Here is a 17149-nt window from a genome sequence, read left to right on the forward strand (position 1 = left end):
TTGGTTACTTTATTTCTTTTTCTTTTTTTTTTTTTTTTGAGACGGAGTTTCGCTTTTTTTTTGCCCAGGCTGGAGTGCAATGGCGCGATCTCGGCTCACCACAACCTCCGCCTCCCGGGTTCAAGTGATTCTTCTGCCTCAGCCTCCTGAGTAGCTGGGATTACAGGCATGCCCCACCACACCCAGCTAATTTTTTGTATTTTTAGTAGGGCCGGGGTTTCTCCATGTTGGTCAGACTAATCTTGAACTCCTGACCTCAGGCAATCCGCCCGCCTTGGCCTCCGAAGGTGCTGAGATTACAGGCGTGAGCCACTGCACCCGGCCTCGTTACTTTATTTCTAAATAAACAACTGGAGACATTTTTGATGCTCCTCCCAGATTCCCTTTACCATCTAGATTATCCATCTCCCATTTCCCCTAAGTATTGATGGCAACATCCCTCTTCTTTACAGAATTACCTCCAGAGTGTTGGTCAACCAGGAACTTCCACCTGCCCTCAGAGACAGGAGTATGGAAAGCCAGCCACTTGCATGGAGAGGGTACAACTCTGTGGTGCAGTTTGTGCACAAAGCTTGTCTGCGGGATTAGATTGAAGCTAGTGACCAGCTGAAACCACTCACTTGTTTGTCTTCTAGTTCTTGTCCTGTCTGGCTTCTCTCACACCCCCGTCTACTGAGGATACTCCCTCAATAAATCATTTGAAAAGAATTTGTATCTCAGTCTTTTAGATACAGGCAAAAAAGTGTACTCAAAGTTCGTGAGAATAAAATGAAATAACACATGAAATATTTTATTAGCTATAGAGTACTATAAAAATTCGATATTAGCATTATGCAAATTTATAAAACAAGTAAAATTAATTAATCCTAGAATATCAAAAAAGACCATCTTTTGGGTACCTAATATACTTGTGTTGTGTCTTCTTTTTCACATGTCACAACTAGAAACTAGCAAATCCTTGAGATCTGGGCCACTAGGCTAATCGGCCAAAGTGTGTGGTCCTAGGTCATGAGACATTCAAGAGTCTGAAAAGAAAAGAAATGGGTTTGCCCAGCATGTCTTGGTCATAGTGGTTAAGTCTGGGTGAATATGTTTTGCCAATCTAGAGATATCCAATGTTTTTGCTTGAGTGCCTCCAACATAGTTTTTTACATTATATTTTTCTGTTGTTACTAAAGTTTTATATTGATGATTTAATAATTAAACTTAATTGTAATTTCCAGAAAATTGTGTATTGCACTTATATGTTAAATATTTTTCATCAAAGCAGTAGAGCAGCACGTTTAACTTAATTAATTTAGAGAAAATGTCTGCCAAAGAACTTCACTGGCAAAGCCAGTTCTTAATTGTGAAGTAATAACTAAAGTGGAATTTTCTGTGAGGAGAAAGAAAACCCTGATTTTGTTTTTCAATTTCAATAAATATGTAAATATGTATCCCCACTATCATCTCACTTCCAAATTCTAACATATATAAGTAACACGTGGTTTTCAGGAGATAGATCAAGTCACAGGGGCCTACCCATCAGTCTTTCAGTCTTTCAACCTAGATTAGAAAAGGCACTTTCCTCTTCAATATTTCATGCACTGATGCCTTCCTGGATGCATCTCATGATGCTCCATTATTATCAATTCTCAAATTGTTTATTTGTATGAGACCCCAGAGGGTTTCACATCCTGGAATAATGCACCATAGTAATTTCAAAAAAGGGAAAGAAAGATAAAGTTTATGTGAAGAGAGATATGGGAAAAAAAAAGAGGCAGTACCTTCTAGAAAGCCTTCTTATATCCCAGGGCTATGCTTGTCACCACTATAGCCTCTGGGCCACCCCTCATTCTGCAGACCTCTGGAGAGAAGGTGGTTCCACAGATCTAGACCCAGGATTTGTCCTAGTCAGAGTTTACAGCTGAGAAACTTAGTTTCCCTTATTATTTTTAAGTCTAATTACAGGTTCACAGCAAAATTGAGAGAAAGGTATAAAGATATTTCATATACCCACTGCCCCCACACATGGATAGCCTCCCCCACAGTCAACGTCCCCCACCACAGTGGTACAGTGCTACAACTGATAAGCTACACTGATACATCATTATTACCCAAAGGCCATAGTTTACATGAGGGTTCACTCTTGGTGTTGTACATTCTGTGAGTATGGACAAATGTAGAATGACATGTACCCACCGTTACAGTATTACACAGGGTAGTTTCACTGCCCTAAAAATTCTCTCTGCTCCACCTATTTATCTCTTCCTTCCCACTGACCTCTGACAATCACTGATCTTTTTACTGTCTCCATACTTTTGCCTTCTCTAGAATGTCACATAGTTGGAATCATATACTGTGTAGCCTTTTCAGGTTGGCTTCTTTCACCTAGTAACATGCATTTAAGTTTTCTTCATGTTTCTTTATTGCTTGATAGGTCATTTCTTTTTAGTGCTGAATAACAGTCCCTTGCCTGAATGTACCACAGTTTATTTATCCATTCACCTACTGAAAAACATCTTGGTTGGGTCCAAGTTTTAGCAATTATGAATACATTTCTTTATTACTTACTACCCTTTGGTTGTACATAACTGAAATTCAACTGTACTCCAGCATAAAATGCTAATGAATTGTAAGAATGTTGTGGGGGTCTCATGGACCCCAAGGGCTGTCATGTAGCTGGGTCATGGGAACACAGTGGGATCAGGAAATGGAATACCAGCAGTCTTCCTTCTTTCATCTTTGCTTGCTCTTTTCTGCATGTCTGATTCATTTTTTTTTCGTAGAACCACCTTCTCTTCTTTCCTAATCCATATGGTAGAATAACGCGGCTGCTGAAAGCTTCCTAGTATCAGTGTGACCTGTTTTCCAGAGAAAAGACTGAATTCAGTTTTCCAAAGAAAGATATCTCATGGGAAAAGAAGGCAACATGTATCCAATCTTGATCTATGGTACTATAACCTTGAGATGGGGTCGTGTAGAATCATGTGGATAAGTGATCTTTGAAATGAGGCTTCTGAACAGACAAAATATCCAACATATACCTAATGCCTTCCCAGCCTGGGCAGAGGGGGTACTGCAAATATCTGGGACAGATCTCAGTTCTGAGTTCACTCAATATATTTCCTGTTTTAGGAATATTTTCATTTTACTTATCAAGGAATTAAATGCTATATTCCGTGAGTTAAGAATTTCGGGCAATGGAAGGTACGTCATTTGGGGATTAGAAACAGGGAAGGAATCTGCCCAGGAAATTCATCATCCTTATTCTTAGGATGGTAAATTCATTGTGGATGTAGGAGAAGGAGAGTAATCTGAAGTGAGATAAGAAGAGATTATTGTTTTTTCCCCACTGCATCTTTAAGTTGGTGATCTCGTCATTTTCCTTGCACCATCCCTCTATCCAAGTGGCTATCAATTCTGACTAGCACATGCTCTCAGGGCCTCGACCCTGAGCCTCTCCCAAACTTTTCCATTTCCACAGCAGCTGCCTGTGTGCCTGTATCTGCATCTTTGTCAGACCACTGTCCTCAGGCTTCCTTGGCCTTTGCCCGAATGTGGAGAGAGCAGGAAGTGCCTAGGAATTCATATCTCTCTGAGGCAGTCTGATCACACAAGACTGGTGGGTACAAATGCTCAGCTCCCTGCTCCCTGATGCGGACAGCTCAGAGGTGTGACTTATAAGTCTCCAGAGGACCCCCACAGGATTGGGCCAAAGTTGCCATCTTTGCTTGACATATCACCCTTGCTTGGCTTTCTTCCCTTCCCTGTCACTTTTCCTGCTTCCCTCCTGGTTTTTCCTTGGAACACTTTTTAATAAATCACCTTTATATGAGTATTTATCTTAGGGTCTATATCTACGTACTCCAACCTTAGATAGCTGACTATGCATTACAATTACGCAGGAGGTAGGTAGCATATGTTTAGGAGAACAGAAATTCTTAGGTCATGAATGAGGAACAAAAAGTAAATTTTCACCCCCAAAATTTTAATTAAAAACTTTAATTTTTAATAAAGATGTAATGTGTGTGTGTGTGTGTGTGTGTGTGTGTGTGTGTGTGTGTTCCACAGTCATTCCAGGACTAACTGTGGCATGTGAAACAGATAAGACAAATGTCCTAGTCACTGGGTTGTAATGAGTAGCATATGGGTCCCACAGGATTAGATGGGTTATTTAGATATGCTGATTGGCATTATTACCCTTTATAAATGTTTGATCTCTAATATCAGACATATGGGAGAATCACATATCTCTGCCTCCCTTGAAATTAGGTTTAGCCAAATGATGAGTTCAGCCTATGGAATGTGAGTGTGGTCATTCATGAGTATCACTTCCAGGCAGGAGCATTTGATTGCTAGGGCTTAGACCTTCAGCCTTCTCCAGCCCTGCTGGGTGACTGTGGAACCAGGTGTTAATATTTGTGCTATCTGATTGTAGCAGGCTGGAATGCTGAGTCAGCCTGGAGGGCTGCCCAGACCTGCAGAAAAATTCAAACTTTTGTTAAGCTACCGAGATTTTCCATTTTTACTGCAGCATAGCCTATAACCTGCCTGATGATGACATGGAAATAGGCATGGAGAATATTCAGTTAATAGCTCAAAAATTCCCCAAGACTGCCTAGTCAGAGTCTATCCCTCTTTCCATCCATACTGATTTTTCTCCTTTAATTTTTTTGTACTGAGTGTGCTATAGAAACAATGGTATGGGCAAGGATGAAGGTAGAATATGGTCATTCTGTGCTGAAGAAAAGCATTGCCATAAGCACCAGAATCAGTAGGTGAAAACTTACAGAGGGCATAAAGTAACAATCTGAGCTGCTCTTTTTAGGGGTCTTTGGTTGTAAGGAACATAACACTCAAACTAGCTGTAGAAAATAGGGTTTATTGTAAGGATATTGAGGGGCTTATGTATCCAGGAAAAAATTAAACAATCATGCCTTAGAAGAATAAAAAGGACACAGATTTTGAAATGTCTGTTTCTGCTCTCTCCACCCCTGTTGAATCTGACCTATTACCCCTCTACCCAGAATGTCTACATCTGTTTACATGCCTTGCACATGAATCATGTGCTAGTGGCTACCTTAATCCCAGCCTGCAATTCCCTTTATTCAAACAATGACCGTACACTTTCCTCTGAATTTTAAGGGCAAGCCCTTCACAGAAGGCATCTGATTAATCTAGCTTACTTGTGCAAATTAGATTAGAGAAGTTAAAGGTTACCAGCCCATAGGTACCCCCTAGTCAGATGTTCATCCACCCTAGTCCAATCCCCTGTAATGGCTGGCAGTGATTAAACCTGTGACCTGATGATCACTTGACAGGTGAGGCTACTGAGGCATTTTACCTACAGCAGGGATATGGGCAGGACGGGCACCCTAAAGCATATTAACACGATTTCTACAACTGACTAGATTTCTTTGGGCTGGGCATAGGTAACACCCTGAAATACAGAGGGAAACTCTTTTGAGGGACTGCTCCTAAACAACCATAACCCAAACCATATCCACTTCCTCTCTGAAAATTGCTGCTATCTGTCCTAACTTATCACCAGGGAATAGCTTAGATGTTGCAAGCAAACAATAGAACCCTTTGTGTATTTGGAGAAGGAAGAAATATGAGTAATACTGTGCCTTTCCTTGGATCTGTGAATATAAGTAATTATTCTTACAGTACAGATGTGTGAGAGACACACCTCATGCTAAAAACTAAACTCCTGAATTCCATTTGTCATCCTCAAGGCCTGAGTCAACTCTACTCTATGAAAGTTGACTTTGTAACTTTAAAAAATCTAAATGTAAAATTTTGGTTTTTCCTAAAAATATTTGAAATGCTTATTTAAACTATTTAGAAGGTTAGAAAAACTAACGGAGACTAGCATTGTAATCAAATATTTGTTTTTTTTCAACAAACACATATTAAGCACCTGGAATATGGTAGGCATGTTACAGGCATTAGAAATTCAGTTGGGAGCAAAACAAAGTCCCTGCTCTCAAGGTTCATATTATCTAAGTAGATAACAGAAGACCAACAAACAAATAAATCAAACACAGCATACATACAGATGCAACATCAAGTAGTTATAAATACTGAAAAGGAACTGAATCCCTATAAAGAGGCAGAGAGTGACGAGGCGCTATTTTCGTTAGGTATACAAATCTACTTTGTCAAGATCACAAATAATTTCCCTTTTTATTAAAATCAACAATCAAATTTCAGTTGTCATTTTACTTAACCTATCAGCATGGTTGACACAATTCATTTGCTTGACTGTGGGGACATTACCTTTCTATCCCAGAAGCTGCTTCTTTCAGTTGGTTTTGCTGGAACCTCCTTCTCTTCCTACCTTCTAACTGAAATAAAGCACTATTATGCCCACGATTTCCAATTTTATATACCAGACTTTCAAGTTCAGGCTTATATATCCGACTGCCCACGTGCCATTTCCACTTCCATGTACAATATGCGCCTCAGAGTTAACATATCTAAAGCTAATTTTAGATCTTCTCCACCAAATATGCTGTCCATTTCTAATGTTTTCTTTCTTAGTAAATGTTAACTCTTATCTTCCATTTGCTGAGACTCAAAATCTTGTAGTTCTTCTTGATTCTTCTTTTTTATTTTTTCTCACATCCTGTATCCAATCCATCAGCAAATTCTGTTAGTTCTACTTTTAAAATGCATTTTTGGTACTGGATGCTTTTCACCACTGTCTTCTAAACTATATAACCCAAACTACCTTACTTCTATTGGATTATGACAATAGTCCTTTAACTACATCTTCCCATATTTATTCATTCTTCCTTCCCTCCATTACATCCAGGGTCAGTTTTTACAAAAGAATGATTGTTTTCTTTAAACTTAAGTCCTATCATATCACTTTCCTAACAAAATCCCTTTCATTTCACCCAGAATAAAATTCAATCGTTCCTATGGTTAAGGCCCCACATAATCTGACCTTTCATGATCTCCCTAACCTTATCTTGTACCACTCTTTCGAGTTCATTCTGCTCCAACTACCCTGGCTTCCTTTCAGAGTTTGTAAACATGTCAACCAGACTCTTAACTCTGGACCTTTGCATATGCAGTTCCTTTTACCGGGAACTCTCTTCTTCCACATAGTGGCATAAATATCTTCATTATTTCATTTGAATCTCTCTTCAAATATCACCTTCTCAGAGAGGCCTTCCTAGTCCAAGCTGTCTACAACAAGTACAGTGGTACTTCAGTATCTGTGGAGTTTGGTTCCAGGACTTCTTGAGTATACCCAAATCCACACACACTAAAATCCCTGATACAAAATGGTGTAGTTTTTGCATGTAACGTATGCACATCCTCCTGTATATTTAAAATCATCTCTATATTACTTTTAATAGCTAACACAATGTAAATGCTGTGTAAATAGTTTCTACACTGCCTTGTTAGGAAATAATGACAAGAAAAGAAAGTCTGCACATGTTCAGTACACATGCAGTTATCTTTTTTCCCGAAATATTTTTGATTTAAAGTTGGTCAAATCCATGAACGTAGAATCCACAGATACAGAGGGCTGACTATAGTACCCTTCTTCTCACCACTTCCCTCAATGTTCTTACCACTATGCATGGTTTGCACTTATTACTTAGTCTGCCTGACATGTTTTGTGTGTGTGCGTGTGTGTGCGTGTAACTGTTATTAATTGTTCTTTACTATTATCTGTCTCTCCTCACTAGAACATAAGTTTTATGAGGGCAGAGACTTTGCTTTGCTTTTTTTCATATTATATTCCTAGTGCCTGATATGTATAGGTGTTCAATAAATACCCCCCCCCTTTTTTTTCTCTTGAGACAGAGTCTTGCTGTGTCATCCAGGCTGGAGTGCAATGGTACTATCTCAGTTCACTACGACCTCCACCTCCCAAGTTCAAGCGATTCTCCTGTCTCAGCCTCCCAAGTAGCTGGGACTATAGGCAGCTGCCACCATGGCTGGCTAATTTTTGTACTTTTAGTAGAGATGGTGTTTCACCATGTTGGCCAGGCTGGTCTGAAACTCCTGACCTCAGGTGATCCACCCTCCTTGGCCTCCCAAAGTGCTGGGATTATAGGCATGAGCCACCACACCCAGTCTCAATAAATACCTTGTGAATATATGCCTTCCACTAGCCATGAACGGTAGTAAAAAAAAAAAATCTCACTAATTGGAAGTAAATGGAAAGAAGGCTAGCCGATTCTTCTAAATGGTAGAATATTTACTTGCAAATTCATGAATTTTTAATCAATAATTGGCAAAATCTGTTTCAAGTAAAAAATATATCTTTGCCAACTTAGATGAGTGAAACTCATTGCTAATTGTTATATTGATTTTGTATATGCAAATGTGCTTTTAAAGGCCCTGACAAACTTTCTTCTAAATTGATTTACCAGCTCTCCTACAATTTGTCTGTACCTGTGGTTTGATTAGTAAGCCTTTTGCCGGTATTGTTGAAGTTATTCTCAAAGCACCTAAACTATAAACTTAGCTCATTTCATGTCAAATATTCTGAAATTCTAAGTTTAGAGAATCCATAATAAAGTTTTACAGCATGTATATTTCTTGGATGTTTAAAAATATAATAGCACATATATTTTAAATGCAAACATTTATGACTTGGCACCATTAATGTATTCATAATTTTCAAAATGTGTAATAAAGTTAGAATTCAAACTAAGAGAAAGGACTAATAACATTTCTCTCCAGCATACGTGTGTGTGTGTGTGTGTGTGTGTGTGTGTGTGTGTATAGGGGTGGGTATGCATGTTTTTAATTTCATGGGTCATATTGAAATTTCTCTGAGAGTAGGAACTATATTACTTAGGCTAGTAACTTATATAGTGGACACCAATACATTTTAAAAATTCATTCAACAAAATTTGTTGAGCACCTACTCTATGCCCAAAACTAGGATATGAGATGATGATACAAACATATTAATAAATAAAATAAATATGAAAATTTATTAAATACAAATGAATAATGATCACAGATTGTCTTGTCAAATTTTATGTAAAATATATCTGCCTGTATTACACTTAGCATATAATTCCATAAATTATACTTTTATCCTAAGGGGAAAAAATTAAATTTATTCCTGAATACATTTGATACAAAAATTTTTAATGTTCCTTGAAAAATAACTTTTCTAAATGGGTAAAACTGCCTTCTGAAAGAAACAAGGCTCAACAAAATTTCAAGAGCAATAAAAAAACAGGTAATAAAACTTCCTTTTAGTTTGAACCTCAAATTAGATCTATGTAGAATAGCATATTTCATAGAACCTCTATGGAAGTAGGGTAGAACTAGACAATGTGAGAAGGAAATGTCACAGGAATTAGCTTTAAGATAATAAATCAAAGTCTCATATACATTCATGGCCCTATCAGGATTGACTGTCCTACTTTGCAGGTTCCTCAGCATTGTGTTCCATTAACTCAAGCGAGGATAGAGCAGACATACTGCTGTCTACCATCAGCTACTCAGAAAAAAGTGAACGCCTCAGAAGAGTCATAATCAGAAGTTTATTTTTATTTATTTATTTTTGAGATGGAGTCTCACTCTGTCACCCAAGCTGGAGTGCAGTGGCATGATTGCAGCTCAATGCAACCTCTGCTTCCTGAGTTCAAGCGATTCTTCTGTCTCAGCCTCCCGAGTAGCTGGGATTACAGGCGTACACCACCATGCCTGGTTAATTTTTGTATTTTTAGTAGAGATGGGGTTTCACCATATTGGCTAGGCTGGTCTCGAACTCATGACCTCGTGATCCACCTGCCTTGGCCTCCCAAAGTGCTGGGATTACAGGTGTGAGCCACCGTGCCCAGCCATAATCAGAATTTATTACTCAACCATAATGTCCAAATGATAATAAATTCATCCAAGAACCAAAGGAGAGTTCAAAATTTTGAAAGCCTGTTATTTTCAAAACAGAATATAACATACAATATTTCATTTTTAAAACTAAAACATCTGATAGAGCACTTAATAGTATACTAAAATGTACTTAATTTACCGTGATTTGCACCAATGGAAGTAAGCTCTGTGGAGCACTTAAATGCACAGATGACTCCAAATTCACAATATTTTCTTTTTTTGCCCACATATTTATCTTCATAATTGCTTTTGATAAATCTAATAGTTTTTCTTCTCCAATGGAAAGAGGAAGTAGAACCTTATACTTAAATGTTTGCAAATATAATATATATCTAATGATCATATAACAAGACTTTTAAATCCTTGAATGAAGGAACAAAATCTCTGAATCCTTCTTTACTCCCTACATTTTATGCATCATAGGGCCTTACACACAACAGGTGTGGTCAAAGAATATTCATTAACAGATAATTAAGATTTGATGCTCACGTATTAAAAGAAGTAAGAGTATTTTTAGTCTTCTGGTAGTTCTCTTATATTACAGTAAAACAATAATTCTAGGTTTTGCTAAGGATTGTACTTTTTGAAATAACATATTACTTTCATATATTAATTTGGTAATATTAGCTATTCTAACATATCTCCACATTTTAATGGAGTAACACAATAAATGGGTAAAGCCTAATGCCTATTTTCTTAGTAACTGGGTAGCATTCCTCTATGTGGTAATTAAGAGACTCTCCTCTTTGTCTCTGGGGTTCTGCCTGCCCTGGGTCTTAGAAGTCTCTGCATTCAGCTAAGGAGGGAGCCCATAGACTAGAAAATGTGTATCTACTGCTTAACTGCCTTGGCCTGAGAGTGACCAACCATCTTAGTCCATATTCCATTTATTAGAACTGGTCACATGGACCTTCTTCGAGGAAAGCAGGGTCAGGCTAGAAATGGGAATCCCTCACTGGGCAGACACTTCCCAGAGTGAATTATACTAAGGGAGAGAAAACACAATTTTTTTGGTAGACAAAATGTTGTCTTTTCTCAAGTTTTTGCCCCCTCCTATTTCTTGATAAGCAGGACATTGCCAAAGTCAGCATCTGGGAACTGAAGTAACCCCTTCAAAATGTAAATTCCAAATATAAGTTATTCTCATGCAAGCAGTAATATAATTATGGACTGCTAGGACAGTCTAACACGGAAGTTCCCAACCCCTGGGCCACAGAACAGTACCAGTCTGTGGTCTATTAGGAACTGGACCGTACAGTAGGAGATCTGCAGCAGAGTGAGCAAATATTACTGCCTGAGCTCTACCTCCTATCACATCAGCAGTGGCATTAGATTCTCATAGGAGCGCAAACCTTACTGTGAACCGTGCATGCAAGGGATCTAGGTTGCCCGCTCCTTATGAGAATCTAGAGCCTGATGATCTGAGGTGGAACAGTTTTATCCTGAAACCACCCCCCACCACCATCCATGGGAAAATTGTCTTCCGCAAAACCAGTCCCTGGTGCCAAAAAGGTTGGGGACCTCTGGACAGGACAGAAAAAGAATGGCAGTAGGAGAGGGTAGGACATCTGAAACAGTATCTGAATAAAAAAGACGATCTGTCTGTCTACTTCAGGAGGTCAGGTGTATGAACACAAGTAGTCCCTAGTTAATATGCTGCTGTCCTGTTTCCCTTAGAGCAGGATCCAATTTTGTTTAAGAGGTGTCAGTGTTGCAGCAGTTATGGAATCATACACAGGCATTAAAAGTTCCTGTTGATAATATGTTGGGAAGTGATTGTGAGTCATAACTTTTTTTTTCCCATACATACCTTAGCTAGTAGGTGTCCTAGACTTGTAGCGGACTAAAGGGTGTGCCTGAAAGGTGTGCCTTTATTTCCTATCTGTATCATGTAATTTTATATGGTGCTGACATTTTAAGCCTTCTGATCTTGGTTCAAAGATGTTTATCCTATACCCAGTAAAAAGTTAGTCCAAATAACGGTGGGAACTCCATTTTTTTTTCTAATATGTAGGAGAGAATGTCTTGGCCTTGGAAATGAGCATCCCTGGACATGGTTTCCTGGTCTTTCTGAAGCAGGCCCTCTTCACCCACAGGTCTTGGCATCGCTCCCTCACTGTGTGCCATCTGGCCAGGGACCAACTTCCCAAATCTGCCTTAGCAACTAGCTCTGCCCGTGCTCAGGAGGCTGTTTTCAACAACCCCTTCCTGAGGAGATTACAGTGACCTCTCAGAGCTCATAATTTTATGTTCTCTGAAAATTCTAGGCTTTGAGGGCAAGGACAATTTTCAAATACACTCCCTCCCCACCTAATTACCCACCACAATGTCTGGCATATAAATAAAAGGAGTACAGAAAATATATTTATTGAATGAATTGTCTAATTGCCACCCAGTATCCTGGGGTTGGAAATTGGGCAGCACAATCTCAGTGCCAGTGGCAGCCTCCCTATCCTGGTAGGACACACCCTGCGTCTGCTCCTTTTGCTAGGCCTCCACAGAGGTATCTAGTGTGTGTTTCTATTCCGTGCAGTCCACATCAAAGTCATGCTGCAGCACAATCAGTCTCTTACTCAAAATTGATTTTCAAGTTTGATATTTAATCTAATCCTTGCCTCCAAAACATTTCTTTTGGCTTCATCTCCCAGCTCCCTAAACTTTTTTTTTGTTTTCTGTGTGTGTGTGTGTGTGATCTTAAACCTTTTATTGGACCCGTGGTCCAATTAAGGAAATAGGAAAAACCTGATACTGAAGGACTTTGGAAATAAAACAGGAAACACGTAGGGTGAGAAGTTTATTCAGATTTCTTCGTAACTCCCCCCAAAAGCTCCAACCACGTTGCCAGTCCTTGGGTGCTGCAGTTGGTCGCGGAGAGGGGCTGTGCGGAGGTCACCTTCTGGTAGACGGAGACCCGCTTTTCAGACTCCGTGGCGCAGCAGGCGGGCCAGGAACATTTGGGCCACTATCGCTCTTAGCCCTGCCGCGCCTGACCTTCTCTCCTCTACTTTCCTTCCGACCGTAGGGACAAGTGTGGGGATCCGCTTTGGGCTCCAAGGCCCTGCCCGCACTGGCAGCAGCAAGCGGGTGTAGAATGACTGGAAGGAGCAGGGAAGGAAGATGGGTGTCAACTGTCCCGGCCAGTGGCTGCGTGTGTGTGTGTGTGAACAGGGAAAAGGCCACCCTCTCCCGTGTTTCTCCCGTCTCCTCGGTTCTCCTTGCAGACCCGCAGGGCTGCCCCAGGTAACTCCGAGTTGCCCTGGGTCGCTGGGGCTTGGTCCGCATCCTCCTCCGCTAATCCGCTCCCGCGTTCCACAGCGCCCCGCCGCTCGGTGTACACGCCTGGGTGGGACACAGTAACAGCCCCTACGCCGCCAACGCAAAAGCAAAAACAACCGTACACCGCATCGCAGTCGTAGCTCTTCTCCGCAAGGTAAGTTGTTTATTCGTCGCCGTTTTGGCGATCCTCCCTGGACAGCTGCGGCAGCGACGGCAGCTGCGCCGCGGGCGCGGAGCTCCCAGCCTCTTCCTTCCTCCGCCCTCTCAGGGCTGCCCTCACCCCCACCCTCTTCCCTCCTATCCCCGCCTTCTCTCTTCTTGCCCTCTCGTGGGCCACGCACACACCCGGAGACACCCTCTGCACTTGGCTACTCACACTGCGGCTTAACCCAGCCGACAAGGCACGCTTGCCAAAGAGGCGCGGGGGTGTGTGTGCGGGGTCCCCCTTCGGAGGCCAAAGGAGGGTGGCGTGGTAGAGCCCTTCTCCTCCTGGCCGCGACCCCTTGCCCACTCTCCTTCCCTAATCTCGGCCTGCCAGCAAAAGTGACACCTGAGCAGGGACTGGGCGGTGGAGGCGGCAGGCCCGCTGGTCCGGCAGCTGGGAGAAAACAGAGCAAGAGGCGGCGACAATGAGGAGGAGCGGGAGGCGGGACAAGCGGGGAGGCCGCCACCTGGCACTGAGTGATGCGCCCTCTAGCCAATGAACGCGCGGAACTCCGACGTCGGGGCGGGAAGTCGGGGGCGGGATCAGTGGGGAGGAGGAGGCTGCCGGCGCGCAGGAGGCGGGGGCCGGGAGGAGGAAGGGGAGGAGGCGGAGGCGGGCGCGGTGTCGGCGGCGGCGGCGGCGGCGGCGGAGGGGGTAGGTTGTGCCCGGGACTGTGTCTGCCGAGCTCGGCGGCTGTGCCTTGGTGAGTGGAGGAGCGGCGCGGAGAGGCAGAGGCGAGCGCGGGCGATCGCGGCGGCGGGACGTCTCCGGCGGCCGCGGCACAAGCGGCGGCGCTCGGTGTGGAGAAGCAGAGGCAGCGGCAGCAGCAACGGCAGCAGCGGCAGCAGCGGCAGCAGCGGCGGCCGCCTCTCCGCCGCCGGGGACGCCAAGGTGCGGCTGGTGGCACTGACATCGGCGGCCCTGCCTCTCCTCCCTCGCCCCCGGCCTTCCCCATGTGATCGGTCTTAATCCCGGCCGTGTGTGCGCGCGTGGGGCTCCATTCCGCGGTGCCGGGTCTCCGTGCCGGGGTGGGTGCTCGTGTGTGCGCTTCTCCTCCCCATCCCCCTTCCCCCAAGAATAAAAGAAGAACCGGGAGGCGTGCTCAGAAAATAAATAAATAACCACCACACACGCGCAGCCCGGAGCGAGTCGGCGGGGCTGGCGGCAGCGGCGGAGGAGGAGTGAAGGCGGCGGCGGCGGAGGAGGGACGCGCGGAGAAGGCAGCAACTTTAAAGCCAGCTCAGAGCCTAGACCTCCAGCCGAGCGGTTTGCAGCGCGGCGGCGGCGGCGTTGAGTGTCTGGCCCGCCGGTCCGGTCGGGGTGTGCAGTCGGACGGACGAGCAGCGCGTCGCTGTCCTCCGGCAGCTGGAGATGTCCGAGCCCAAGGCAATTGATCCCAAGTTGTCGACGACCGACAGGGTGGTGAAAGGTAAGCGGAGCGCCGCGGTGGCCTGGGTGCACCGTGTGCCGCAGGCGCCAGGGCAGCTCGCCTCGCCTCGCCTCCCCTCCCCCGCCCCAGGTTCTCCTCTGCCCGCTCCAGCCGCGGACCTTCTAGGATATTGTGCAACCCGCGAACCCCCCGCCCCCGCGGCGCCCTTCCCCCACGCGTCCCACCCAGCCTCACTTGGGGCATTTTTATTGACGGGGGCGTCAGTTGGCAAATGGCTGAGCCGTGGGGAGGCGGCGGCGGGGGTGGCGGTGGCGGGAGGGGGCGCCCGGGGGGTGGTTGCTGGTAGGGTGTAGCTGCTGTGACAGAAATAGGAAGTGGGTGGTTGCTCGCAGGCTTGCATGGGATCGGGTTTATGGTTTTCTTCTGCAGAGGGAGGGGTGATTTATGGCTTTTAAAAAATTAATATGGCATTTTTATGTGGCCGTGGCTTTCCACCGACTGCCTCACTCGGGCAGGGTTCTGTTGGAGCTCCATTGCAGCAATTCCCTCCGCGCCCCCCTCCTCCTCCCCCTGGAAGGGCCTGCACAGGACTCGCGAGAGAGCGGGAGAGCGTGGGGGGAGCCCGGCGCTTCCTTCCGCGCGGGGCGGGGGCGGGGGCGGTCGCTGGCTGGAGGGTGGCCGCGGGGGGCGCGGGAGGCGGGGAACGACCCGAGAGCACCAGCCGTTGCCGCCCCGGGATTTCCCCCGCACGCCTCTGGGAGAGACACGAAAACCACTTCTTCAGCCTCCCTTGCCATCCCCGGCTGTTCCTCGCCGACCTGTCATTGCTCTTGAAGAGTTCTCCACTAGTGCACACCTCCCAAGTGATAACCTCATTCCGCCTGCTTCCTCCATGCCCTGGCATCCTTTTTGTAACGGGCTGTTTGATTCCTATTATTGCCTCCTCTTCCCCGCCTACGGGATGATAAACTCTTGGCGAGGATGGCACTGAGGTTGCAGGCAAAGAGAAACTGGGATGTGCGGAGTGAGGAAGGGGACAGGCTGTGGTTGATCTTTCTGTCGTAGGGGAATCCACCGGCCTCCTTGTATTCCTAGGTGTAGTGGGGAAGGAACCATCCTACGAATCCTGGAAGGCTGAGGCAACAGAGCAGATCCACCTGGATTAAGTAGTATCTCTCATTCCTAGGGGTCAGGACACCAAGCAAAGCAGAGATGGGCATGAGCTGTGCGCGGAGCACTGGAAACAGCACTGGCTGGTGGAATGTGTGTGTGTTGTGTGTAGAACAGAGATGGTATCTAATGTGGTCAGAGCATGCAACTAGAGTGCAAGGCAATCAAGTCGTTTGCACCATGAGCACTTAAAAGTGAAGTAACCCAGCAGCCCAAAGACCATGATACATAAGTCCCTCTGGGGTTTCAGAAATGATTCTTTCTCCTTAGAGGTTTACTCAGTTTTTAAAGTAATTTTTCTGTGTTGGTGGTGATGCGGGAAATTATGTTCCCTTTTTTCAGAAAGAACAAAATATCTTCTTTTGTTTTGGTTATACTGGAATCATTCCTGCTTCACCTTCGGTGCAGGAGTCATATACCCATGAAAATAATGAGGAAATAGCTCTGCAAAAATAATTCGAAATAGGGCTGCAGAGAGGTGCACAGCTATTTTATTTTTCCTGCAGGCATGAATTTTCACGGAAACAGTCCATTCAGATTTATTTGAGAGAGCTGTGTTTTGCATGAAAGGCTTCTGTTGACATTTTCAAAAATTGAGACCCTTTGCAGAAATATCAGAGAATGACAAGTATCTCCTTAATGTGTGAAGTTTAGATATAGCCCCAATCTAGGTTAAGATCAAAACAATGTAAAGCTTACAATTCAAATGATAACTAGTGAATGTGTTGGCAGTTAAAAAAACACTTGTGCACACATAAGGTCACATTCCCTGTTTTAAATCATAGGATGTGGATTCTTTATGTAGATGTAAAGTCATCAGGTGAACATGTAAAAATAAATGTTTATACTTTCTGGCTTAGTTTGTCTACCACTTAAAATGAAAGAGCCCACTCAACCATTCCAAGGCTACTTTGCCTTGCTTTTTTTCAATACTGTATCATTATAAATGACTTTTCATTTTAGGTACACACACCCATAATTTCAAAAATTTTATTTACATACCGTGTGGATAATAGACTCAAAATAGGAAAAGTTAATTTTGCATTTGTTTTGATAGAGATCCTGATGTGAGATGTGAAATGTGAAATTTTGTTTATAGAAGTTTTGTTGATGAATCCTGATTTTAAGGTGGATACACTGTTGTTGTTTATCCTGTTTTCTTGTAGACTTTATATTATTGGCATGAAAGGCATTTTACAAGGTTGGATTCAACCTTTTGTCATGCATAAGATTTTTATTATTAGTTA

At 43.7% G+C, this 17149-nt stretch overlaps 2 protein-coding genes across 5 annotated transcripts in view; one reads left to right on the forward strand and one right to left on the reverse strand.

The window, feature by feature from the left end:
* Positions 1–12642: 12642 nt before the first annotated feature.
* LOC134731562 (uncharacterized) lies at positions 12643–14297 on the reverse strand. The gene is made up of 2 exons (XM_063611008.1): positions 13514–14297; positions 12643–13200 (listed from the first exon to the last, which is right to left on the reverse strand). The coding sequence occupies exons 1-2, from the start codon at positions 14295–14297 to the stop codon at positions 12986–12988; spliced, it is 999 nt and encodes a 332-aa protein (XP_063467078.1). The 3' UTR covers positions 12643–12985.
* PPP3CA (protein phosphatase 3 catalytic subunit alpha) overlaps positions 13272–17149 on the forward strand; it is a 335211-nt gene continuing 331333 nt past the window's right edge. For 2 of the 4 annotated variants that reach the window (XM_055296904.2, XM_055296905.2), the window contains exon 1: positions 13929–14771. In XM_055296904.2, the coding sequence (XP_055152879.1) occupies positions 14714–14771 (58 nt within the window). In that variant the 5' untranslated portion in view covers positions 13929–14713. Of the gene's footprint in view, positions 13292–13928; positions 14772–17149 lie in introns of those variants that run through there. The other 2 variants (XM_055296907.2, XM_055296909.2) reach the window with 2 other exon arrangements.

Source organism: Symphalangus syndactylus, chromosome 10 (assembly GCF_028878055.3).
Source record: "Symphalangus syndactylus isolate Jambi chromosome 10, NHGRI_mSymSyn1-v2.1_pri, whole genome shotgun sequence".
Lineage (NCBI taxonomy): Eukaryota > Metazoa > Chordata > Mammalia > Primates > Hylobatidae > Symphalangus > Symphalangus syndactylus.

Bases quoted from the DNA above. Each gene is read 5' to 3' on its own strand.
- LOC134731562 (XM_063611008.1), bottom strand. From the start codon at position 14,297: ATGGGGAAGGCCGGGGGCGAGGGAGGAGAGGCAGGGCCGCCGATGTCA. The intron at 13,201-13,513 runs GTGAGTAGCCAA...TGTCCCACCCAG, and splicing joins CGGCTGGGTTAAGCCGCAGT to GCGTGTACACCGAGCGGCGG.